This window comes from Jaculus jaculus, chromosome 1 (assembly GCF_020740685.1).
Source record: "Jaculus jaculus isolate mJacJac1 chromosome 1, mJacJac1.mat.Y.cur, whole genome shotgun sequence".
NCBI lineage: Eukaryota > Metazoa > Chordata > Mammalia > Rodentia > Dipodidae > Jaculus > Jaculus jaculus.
The window spans coordinates 309,555,091-309,566,150 of record NC_059102.1 but is presented as its reverse complement, the minus strand read 5'-3'; the positions used below and the strand labels follow the sequence as shown (position 1 = coordinate 309,566,150).

The following is an 11,060-nucleotide window of genomic DNA, read 5'->3' as shown; positions in this document are numbered from 1 at the left end:
AGTTGAAATTACACTTTAAAAAAAAACAGTATTGGGCTGGAGACCTGAGTTCAATCCCCCAGTACCACATAAAGCCAAATACACAAGGTGATACATGCAACTGGAGTTTGTTTGCAATAGCCAGAGGCCCTAGTGTGCCCATTCTCTCTATCTGCTTCTTTCTCCCTCTCACTCACTCTCTCAAATAAATAAATTAAATAAAAGATTTTTTAAAGAGTATCTTGTGGTATTTAAATCTTTGGAATCCTACGGCATGCATGTTGCCATAATTCTCTAGAAATATAAATGAAATCAGATCAACAGCGTCACCAAAGAGGCATTGTGTGGAATACACTGGTGTTCTCTCGATAATAACCACCCAACAGAAATTCATGCACTATCTCAAAGACTTACATCAGCCAGTCCCTATTCAGATTAAAATAAAGAACCAAATTGCTGCGTTAACCTAGTGGAGGGGAAGCCCGGGAATTATGTGGTTTAACTCTTTTAGTAAATGAGGAAATCCAAGCAGATGGAAACGACTAGATTTAGAAAACCACTTGTATATGTTTGCATTACCCACATTTGTTCCTAGAGTAAACTTTGTTAGCAAGTACTGCCCTTAATGTGGGTCTCTTGTGTGTAATTGAAACCATAAAATGCGAATTCAAATAGATCGTCAGTTACCCTCCTCTCTATGGACACCTAATCAAAGAACGTCTGGGCGCTCAAGAACTAAAGCCTAGGCTGGAGGGATGGCTTAGCATTTAAGGTGCTTGCCTACAAAGCCACAGGACCCAAGTTCGATTCCCCAGGACCCACGTTAGCCAGATGCACAAGAGGGTGCATGCGTCAGGAGTTCATCTGCATTGGCTAGAGGCCCTAGCATGCCCATTCTCTCTCTCTCTCTCCCTCTTTCTCTGCCAAATAAATAAATATAAATATTTAAAAAAACTAAAACCTAACATCTCTGTTTTGTTATGTCAGAATCCATATTATTTTTTTTAAGTTGAGGTGGGACTAGAAAGGTGGCTCAGTGGTTAAAAGCACATGCTGCATAAGGCCTGATGACTGGAGTGTGGATTCCCAGAGCACAGGTAAAGGCCAACATGCCTACAACAGTGTGAGGTGGAGTTGGGAGAATCCTGGAGCTTGCAGACAAGCTAGACTAACATGCACACTGACAAAACTCTGTCTCAAGCAAATTGGAAGCCAAGGACCAACACCCCACATTCTTGCTATGGCACACACGTGTGTACACAGCACACACGCCCTAAAGTGCCAACAATATCCCAATCACCCTTCTCACTTTCTAACAACCTTTCCCACTTTTCTGCTACAACTAACATTTCCTCAGAGAAGGTAAGATGGAAATATCCACCAACTGAAGGTGTCATTCCACCTCTAACACTACTAACTTTACATACTAAAAGAACTGTTGATTTAATCAAACAACAACAAAAAAAAAAAGTCTAATTTCCTCTGCTGGTATTCAAATAGCCTCCATCTAGTGATTAGGCCTCCTCTGGTCTTGTCAAGAATGATGACGCTTCAAAAACATGTCTGTCATGCTATACTTGATGGATTAAGAGCCCAGCCCCACAGTGGTCACTTAGAACTGTGGCAAAAAGAAGTAAAAATTTCCACATAAGTAGATAGGAACACATGGTGATGTGAATCAAATATCCCCCATAATAAAGTCAGGGGTTTTGAATGCTTGGACCCCAGCTGGTGGCAAGTTGGGAGGCGAAGCCTCACTGGAGAAGGTGTGTTGCTGAGGCAAGGCTTCAGGATAGAACAGTCATCTCTCCCTTGTCCAGGCTCAGCTTACCATCTTGCTAATTTTTCTCCCACTTGGCAGTGGTGATGTCTAGCCTCTGTTCAGGTCATGCTTTCCCCTGCCATCATGAAGCTTCCCTTTGAGATTGACAACCAAAATCAAACCTTTCCTCCCATCAGTTGCTTTTGAATGTATGTTTTATCCCAGCAATGAGAAGGTAACCACAACAGAACAACTACAAAAGAATTGAGAGGGGTGTGTGTGTGTGTGTGTGTGTGTGTTTTTCCAAGCAGGTACTCAGGGACAATCTGAAAAGTTCAAAAAAAAATTCTCTCTTTGACCAAACTTTGATCAAGTTCTTGAACCTTCCTCTGTGCTAGCTTTTCACCTTGGTCCCTACCCCACTTTCTGCCTGCTCAGCTAGGTTTTCTTTAAATATCTTGCCAAGTCAGTTTAGCAAGCATCCCCCACCCTATGATATCTGATCACCCTGCACATTTGATCAAATATTTCATTCATCCCTCAGTCTTGATATCTGATAGCTCTGGCCAGACTTCAGGAAAAGAAAAAATAAAAATCCTGTTTAGTGAGTTCAGCAAGCATCCCTCCACCTGTGATATCTCCTCTTAGTAATTTTCCATCCCAACACCCTTTATTCTGCTCACTGGCTATAAATCACCAGGCCTCTAGGCGTCTGTGCTATATGTGATGCTGAACCCCATCTCTATCCTCTGAATAGATGTTTCAAGGGTCAAAAGTAGTAATTTTTTTTTCTTTTTCTTAAGCTCCCAACAAAAACTCCAAACCCAGAGCTTCCCCCATTTCTTGACTCACTTTTGCTAGATTTACCACAGAGCTGCAAGCAACTCGTTTGACGATTTCAGGAAAGATCTTTCTATAAAACTATTTCATCCACCGGATTATATTCAGGACTTAGTTAGGCAACACCCACAATCCCTCCATGTGTATTAGGGGCAAAGCTCTGGACAGAAGCCTACCAGAATAGGGACATGCGGACAGAGAACAGGATCAAGGGAGCTTTTTAAAATAGGTAGTCAGCCAAGGACAAAGACCCAGGGAGATGCCACCTTGCCTGCCCTGGCAAGACTAGAACCTGCATCTGACCAAGGCTCATCCAAGATGGCTGCTAGCAATTCCTCAGCAGTAGCTTCCGATTCCTTCCAAATTTTCCAGGACTTAGCACACTTGGGGGCTGGCCCCCTCCTGAGTCAGACTCATGAGTTCACCAATCAGGTCTCGCTCCCTTACACACGTGAGTCTGATGATGAGGCTCCTCCTAACTGGGTGTTTGATTCATCTAAATCTCATGAGCCACATGTGTAAATCTCTCTCACACCTCCTGGCACCTTTTGATAAGCTCCCACTTCCCTGTTTCTACCCAGGCTTTTTTTTTTTTTTTGGTCTGGGCATTTTCATGCTTGCTCTCTGAGTGTATTTTGTTTTGGGATGTTTTCCTCTTTTGCTACATGTGTGATCTCTCTTTCTAAATTCTGCGTCCCTCAGACTCCCTGTGCGAGGGGGATCTTGTGGCCTGGGCTCTCCTGCTTAGCTTTCCAGGGGTGTAAGCCTCTTCTCCAGAGACGTGTTTGCTTAGAGAGCTCTGTGTGGAGGAGACTTTTCTGACTTCTCTCCTTACCCAGCCAGGCTAAGAAAGGGGAGAACTTTTGGCGTAGGCTTTCCTGCTAGCCTTCCCTCTGGGTCCTTAGCTCTCCCTAACATAAACCTTATAATTCATAATGCATCATTCTCCTAGTCCATGTTTCTAATTCTTTGTTAAGTTGGACAAGGACCTAAAAGTTGAGACCCTTGGGCCTAGGAGTTCCTGCATTTTTTTTTTTTTTTTTTTTAAAGAGAATCTCGCATCAATTCTTCCCCAAAGCCAGTGGAAACCCCTGGGGCCTTCTCGCCGGACAGTGGCATTCCTAGAATCCTGGGGAGCGTGCGCAGCGGTGCTCATCTGAGCCACTAGCAAAGGACCGGTGGATGCAAATGAGCAGATGGGTGTCGGTTCCCACGTTGTCCCTGGGCTGAAAATAACAATAATAATAAAAAAAAAAAATCAAAAGACAAAAATCAATCCGGGTTCTTGCCGCTCCACGCACAGCACCCCGAGGTGGCCGCGCTCGGGGCGGACTGCGCGGGGCTGGGCGGGCGCCGCCGGGCCCGCTGACATCAGCCGCGCTCCTCCCCGCGCCGCTCCCAACACCCTCCGCTCGGCCCGGGCCCGCCCTCCCGCCACCACGTGTCCTCCGCGCTCCCTCCCGCGGGGCCGCGCGCACGGGCGGCCGGAGCGGCGGCGGGGATGGCGCGGTGACAGGCGGGGGCGCCGTGGTCGTCGCCAGCCGCGGCCCCGCTCGGCCGGGCGGTGAGTGGAGCGCGGGCGGCGGGGGCGGCGGCGCGGCTCCTCCCCGGGGCCGGTTCTCCGCGGCCGCCTTTGTTGCGGGCCCGCCGGGGGAGTCGGGGGGCGGGGAGGTAGCAGGCGGGGGTGGGGGGGAAGGACGCGGGCGACGCCGGCTCCGGCGGCAGGTGCGCCGGCGGGGGTCTCCGGAGGGGACGGCGGGAGCTCTGCCCCGGCCGCGGAGGGAGGGAGACGGGACAAGATGGCTGGAGGAGGCCGGACGCGCTCGCCCGCCTGCTCGGGGGCGCGGCGGAGGCGGGCCGGGCCGGGCTGGGCGCGGGGCCGCGGTGGGTCGGTGGGCGGGCTGGCGGGCGGGCGGGCGGCGGCCCTGGCTGGCTGCGGGCACCTTCGCGCTGGCCGGGCGGGACCTCACCGTCCTCCCGTCCCCGTGCCCGGCCCCCGAGGATGTGGTCCAGTTCAGGCCCCAGCTCCCCCCCGCCCGCCCCAGACCCATCCCTGCCCCCACCCCCACCCCTGGCCCTGCGGAGACGTGGAAGAAGCTGACTTTGAACTCCTGGAAGATCGTTACGTTGGGAGTCTCAGAAAATGTGACTCCGTAACACACACGCTCACTGCACGTCGTGGAAGTGCCCCTGTCCCCTGGAAGGACAAGCCCATTGTGTTGGCCTACTGCGTGTGTACTAGTAAAGAATTTTTGCCAGCCAGAGGCTGAAAGTCTCTCCAGGTCTGGGTTGGCCTCAGCAGTTTTGCATGTCCCTGGCCACCAGTCATGCCCCTCCCTAGCATGACTTGGGTTTAGACCCTGGCTTCTGAACCCGCCCACGAGCAGCACTTTTGAATTTGGAAAATCCAGGTGATAAGTATTTTGTGCTAACCATTCAAGAGTCTTGTCTGTGTTCAGATACTTGGACCCCGCAGTAAGTCAGCGGCTCTTCTCCGAGCCCATGTTTGGGAGTCACTGGCTGTGGGAAACTTCCGTCTGTCAGCACACTGTTGGAAAAAAATGCCCACCCACTGGCCTCAGTTCTGCCCTTCCGTCTATACAAACTAGTCTGGTCTCTGCCACAGAAAGCTTTTTAGATATTTGAAGGCTGCCAGATATGCTATCTGCCTGCAGTCCCTCTTATCATAATGAACTATCCCAGCTTCCTGGTGGTTTCCACAAAGGGAGCCCTTTCTCATCAGGCTGCCTCAGCCTTGATTTGCTTTGGGCTGTAGAGCTTTGGGTATGGCTGAGCCTCCCTCCTCACTGGCTTTGGAAAGTTCACACCTCATGTGTCTGTGCTAAATATTGCCTGCAGAGATGGAATCCACAGCCTGTCCTCTCAATTTGACCCTGAAAGAAGAGCAAGAAGAAGAAGAGATTCAGAGCCGGGACCTGGAGGATGGGCCCACCAATATGCAGAAAGTACGAATCTGCTCAGAGGGTGGCTGGGTAAGTAAAACGGTGTGTAGCCAGCCAGGCTTGCTTAGATCTCCTCCTGAGGAAAATGGGAAGTAAAAACAGCCAGTCTCATTTGTTTGCATTCCTGAGAAAACAGTCCTGTGGCTTTTAAAGGCAGCAGGCAGCACAAATAATGAAAGAGGTGGTGATGGAAACAGTTCCCTCACCCACAGTGCTTGTCATAGATAACAGGTCTCAGAAAGTGAAACCTTGTTGCTCATTCACTTGTTTTCCCTACAACCTACTTGATGCTATCATTGTAGACACGAAAAGAAATGTTAGCAGATTTACTGCTGGCCAAAGTGACGTTTTTAAGTAAAACTTGAATCATAAAGCTGCCTGGAGAAGAGCTCAGGCACCCTGACAGCTGCATGTGCCCCTGGCCCGAATTGAAATGGTAAGCTGCAAGGAACGCACAGACGGAACATAGGAAACAGGATGTTGTGGGAGAAGTTGAGTGTCCATGTGCAAATGTAAGTGTGATGGCTGTCTGTAGTTATGTAAAGTTGTTCACGTACTAGACTTCATAGAAATTGGGTATGAGTTGTAAATGTTTTAAGTGGCAATAAATTGGCATTTATCTGCTTAGTCTCCTATTTTGTATAAATAGTACATAAATAGTACCCTTGTGTCCAATGAAAAGGAGGCCATTAGTCATAGAACCATGATACTTCCCAACGATCTAGTCCATTCCCTCCTTCAGGAGGGCCCTCAGGCACAGAAAGGCTGTCTGCTCTGCATCTAGAGTGTGCATGTGGACACGGGTATTGGTTCTTACAAACACTTTTGCTGAGCTGTACTCTTAAATAAAAGTAGTACATTTTGCTCTTGTTATACCTCACTAAAAACTACCAATATGGCGCCAGGCTCTGGGCTCTCAACACAGAATCTCTAGAGAGGAGAGAAGCGTGGAAAATAAGCTCAGCAAGAGTGGACATCTGACAATGTTGGGCACAATGAAGGCCGTGCTTTGGCTGAGAAAAAAAGAGAGTAAGCCAAGGAGCTGGAGGTGGGAGCCGTGAGCTTGATAGGGCTGGGACCAGGGCATCAGAGGCCTGAACCGCACCTAGTGCTGAGTGTTCACTCAAGGTCCCTATCTGTGGAGTCTGTGGTCTTGTGAGCAGGACAGGGTAGGATGCGTAATAGTGTCATGTATAGTGTATAGACAACAGTTGGTGTGTGGGGGAGGTCCCCTCAGGATGCTGTTGTAGCCAAGTATGAGGAGACCTCATCCAGGCATAAGAATGCACTTCTTGTAGATCGGTTGTGAACAGTGAGGTATTTTGCCCCCTCCCTTCCTTGGGACAGTTAGCCATATCTGAGATACTACTTTTCATTTGCAGGGCTGAAGATGGGGGTTAGGACCATGTTGGGTTAAACCAAGATCTACCCATACATCTGCAGTGCGGGTGAACACACCCTGCAAGAACAACAGATTACCCCAAAAGTGTCAGTAGTGTGAGGTGAGACACTGCTCTAGAGGGCTAACTTTAGGGGGAAGGAAAGGAGTGAATCTATTTTAAATGTGTTTTGGCTGTAGAGAATAAGAGTGATTAATAAAAGCTATGCATACAGAACCAATGCTTTATATTAGAACTGGGGTAGAAATACAATGTCAAGTAGAATTTTTAAAAAAATGGGCACGTTGAGGTGAGCCTTGATAATGAGTGAATGAGCAAAGGGAAGGAAGGGAGTCTACTCAGGCAAGAAGGCCCTAGAAAGAGAGGCTGTGCACAGTAAGAGTCACCCCTGAAGCTAGAAGCTGAAGTGTGAGGTAGAGAGTGGGAGGAGGTAGGCCAGAGCCAGCCAGGAGGGCATGGTGTGCGCCATGGAGGAGTTGGGGCTCCCAGTAGTAGCTTTGAGGACTGAGGCCTAAGTGGCTACTGAGAAAGCACAGGCTTGAGAATCAGACTAGCTCTGTCTTCAGCCAGCTTACTTGCTCTTTTACTCAGAAAAAGTGTAGTAGCAATCCCCATGCTTATTTAAGGAACTCAAAGACGTAATGTGTTTATATAAACAAAAGTGCCTTGTCTGGCACTTCCCAGGGGCTGTATAGACTTGCAGTATAGACTTGCTCCCCTGCCATCTGCACAGCGGTTAGGAGGCTGTGCGGCCTGTAAACACTTTACCGCAGTTACCCTTGCAGAGAAGAGTCGGAATGTCAGTGTCCCCTGGAGGTTAACAAGGCAGTGCTCACAGATAGAGGAAGAACACTTTTCTGGTGGGCTTTCTGTCTTCTGAGGTGAAGAAAGAGGGCTTCCTACCTCAGGCCAAGAAAGGATGTCTGGAGATTGAATTGCAAGCTGTCTGACTTTCAGTTTTGCCCATAGACAGCCCTGTTAACCTTCTGCTGTGTTGGACCAGATAAAAAGCCCCTGAGAGCAAAAGGATGCTTGCTGCGTCCTTATGAAGGACTGCTGAGACCACACAGTGCCTGAGGCTCATAATGTGGGTTTGAAGACTCAGTGATTAGTAGAGAGGCCAACTCCCCGTATCAGCTTCATAACTTTTGGGTTCCTGATACCTAATTTTTTCTTGGTGTAGAATGCATTACCCTCTTTGCCGTGATGAGCATAAGTAGGCCTGTGTTCTCTTTTATCAGTAAAAGGAAAGGGACTATAAATAGTGGTGGCCTAGATCTGGAACTTCCTAGGGAGAAAAGACCAAAGAGAGTTGTGTAAAAGCCTGGAAGTGGGAAAGGAGTACGGTGGGAGATGGCTGGGCTGTCTGGCTTTCCAGATTGAAGTAGTCTGAGGAAAGCCCAGAGAGCATTCCATTTTCACTTCCTGCAGTTTTACATTTAAGGATTTTTGTCCATTCTTACTCTCAAGAGTTGGCTATGTTTTGTGACGGATAAAACTTAATGGTTCTTTGAAAGTGTTCCAAATACAACAAGAGAAGTCCAAAGATAGTATATTTGCCTCCATTCATTCAGAACACATTTCAAGTGCGTACTTGCGCTAGAAAGCATCCCAGGCTTAGGGAAACAGGAAGAGCAGGCCATCTCTGCAGTGCACTCCTATTCTAATGGAGGAAGCAGACAAGTGAAGCAAAAGAACGTTCACTGTGACAGATACTGCTACAGTGCTGAGCCCGAGTCATCTTGTGATGGGCAGGGGTGCTCATAGCCCACAACAGAGAGGGATTCCTGGAGAATAGGATAGTTTGGGCTGGGTTTTGGAGGACGGGTACATATTAGCCAGGCCATGAATGGAGATGACCTCCAAAGGCCAGGAGGAAGACATGGGAATGACAAGCCAGCTGGAAGCACAGAGGTGGGGAGAGTTGAGGAGAGTCCCCCAGGGAGGCAGCTCTGCTACCAGTAGCAAGGTCCTTGACACCATACAGTCCTTGGTCTACATCTCTCTCTACCTTGCCATTTATAAGCTGTGTAACTTTAACGAAATGAGGCTCCTCTGTGTCCATCCCCCACCTTAGCTAAACAGGTATCTCTCATCCTTCATCAGGTTACTGGGGGAAATCAGGAAGCAGTTATAGTCACTTCCTAGTAAGTGCTCCCTGGGTGAAAGGTATCGTGGAGGTGGAGGGATGGAAGATAAGCGGAAGGAAAGGCCTGGGTGTCTGAGTGACAGCCTGTCTCTTAAAAAGGTCCCAGGCTATATATGCACTGGTTTTCTAAGCTGACAGGAAATAATATGCTTGCCCTGGCCCAGGATATGGCCTTGGAAAAGAGCTTTGCTAGTGGGAATACAGAATGGTCAACCTGAAACAAGCTGTCTGGTAATTTCTTCTCTAAATATGCATGCTAGTGTGATTTTTTTTTTTTTAAGGGACAACACCAGGGGCTAGGGAGAGGCTTGTCAAGTAAAGTGCTTGCTACACAAGCATAAGCTGAATTTGGATCCTTGTAAAAACCAGGCATGGTAATACACATCTATAATCCCAGGGCTCAGAAGGCAGAGACAAGGAGGACTCCTGAGACTGGCTCGCTAGCTGGTCTGTCTTATGAGTCCCAGGTTCTGCGATAGACTTGCCTCCAAAAGAGAAGGTCAAAGAGCAACTGAAGAAGATCCCACCCAAGCCCCTGCCCGCCCATGCATGCACATAAACATGTGCACACACGTGCCCACACACCAATGGACACATCCATGAAAGCAAAGTAAACCATTTTGGAAACCAAAGCGAAAGGGGGTGGACGTGGTGACTTGACTGCCATTAGTGAGGAAGGTCTTCCTGCTACTGGAGGCCAGAAAAAGGAAGGGGATGGAAGGACCTGAAGGGAGCAAGCAGGCTTTTCTGCACAAGGGACACTTGTGTGCGTGGAACATAGTAATCCCAGCTCCTCCCTTGTGCTGAGGGTCTCTTATTGTGAGGTAGGGAGATGTGGATTGGGATGTGCATGTCTGGGGATGCTCCCACTGGGTGTGCTTAGGGCCTGGGGTCAACTGTGAATAGCTGTCAAGCAGCACCTGATGCTGTAACATCCAGGTTCCCCAGGCCTGGTGATGGAGTAAGGAGTTTAACTTTCGTGGTACTGCTTGCTGCATTTGTGAGCAGAGGTGGCTGCTGTGGTGGGACACAGGAGGGCTTATGCTCTTGAACTCCCTCTGGTTCCTTGTAGCCACATGAATGTGGACAGACCATTTCTCCCCAGGTCAGGACTCTACCCTGATGTGTGTGACAGAGGGCTGCACCCACTTGTCTGTCAGATCTCATCTGTTCAGAATGTGTGTGCAAGTCAGTCACTGAGAAAGACTGTTCATGTTCCAGGTACCAGCCCTATTTGATGAGGTGGCCATATATTTTTCCGATGAGGAGTGGGAAGTTTTGACGGAGCCACAAAAGGCCCTCTACCGGGAAGTCATGAGGATGAATTATGAGACTGTCCTTTCCCTGGGTAAAGCTTTGTTTTCCTTTCTGCTGGAAGCTCTGAGTCCCGAGAACTGTTTGCATCTTCTCTGGTCTATCTGACATCCTTCTCTCTTGAGCTAGGATTCTCTCCCTCATGCCTGTGCCCACTTAATATTCTGATTTTGATTTGGGCAAGATATAGATATACATGTTATGTCCTTCTATTCAGTAACTCATGCCACCTTTTAGAATAGTCCTCATTGAGCCCACATAAAAGTGGGACCATAGACAGGTCACCATGGATCTAAGCCTGTGCTTTGTTGATCCTTAGGAAGGAAGGCCTCAGTGTTATCCTACGGGCCTGAGACACTTGGGGATAAACCCTCAAAGAGTACTCAACTCCCCTCCACCCCTCTCAGCACACCAGTAGGCATCACCCCTCTTCTCCCAGTGTAGCCATTTGGAAGGATTCCTCAGTTTTCTGAGTAGGACACCAAAATGTTCATTTAGCTGCTCCCACCCACTTATCTAAGTGCTATAGTCCTGTTGTTGCTAATACTGGCTCATTAACAGAGATCCAGACACCCTTAGACATACCCACTTCTCATCTGATACTTCTGTATCACCAGCCCATGTCCCGTCTTCCACAGTGGGGTGAGGGCGGG

General features: G+C 48.7%; 1 protein-coding gene across 3 annotated transcripts in view; it reads left to right on the top strand.

Annotated features, from left to right (window-relative positions):
* Nucleotides 1-4,079: 4,079 nt before the first annotated feature.
* Nucleotides 4,080-11,060, top strand: part of Pogk (pogo transposable element derived with KRAB domain) — a 14,116-nt gene continuing 7,135 nt past the window's right edge. Inside the window, exons 1-3 of one of the 3 annotated variants that reach the window (XM_045142190.1) lie at nucleotides 4,080-4,145; nucleotides 5,441-5,574; nucleotides 10,315-10,441. In XM_045142190.1, coding sequence (XP_044998125.1) covers nucleotides 5,443-5,574; nucleotides 10,315-10,441 — 259 coding nt within the window. In that variant the 5' untranslated portion in view covers nucleotides 4,080-4,145; nucleotides 5,441-5,442. Of the gene's footprint in view, nucleotides 4,146-5,439; nucleotides 5,575-6,453; nucleotides 6,574-6,926; nucleotides 7,047-10,314; nucleotides 10,442-11,060 lie in introns of those variants that run through there. The other 2 variants (XM_045142191.1, XM_045142192.1) reach the window with 2 other exon arrangements.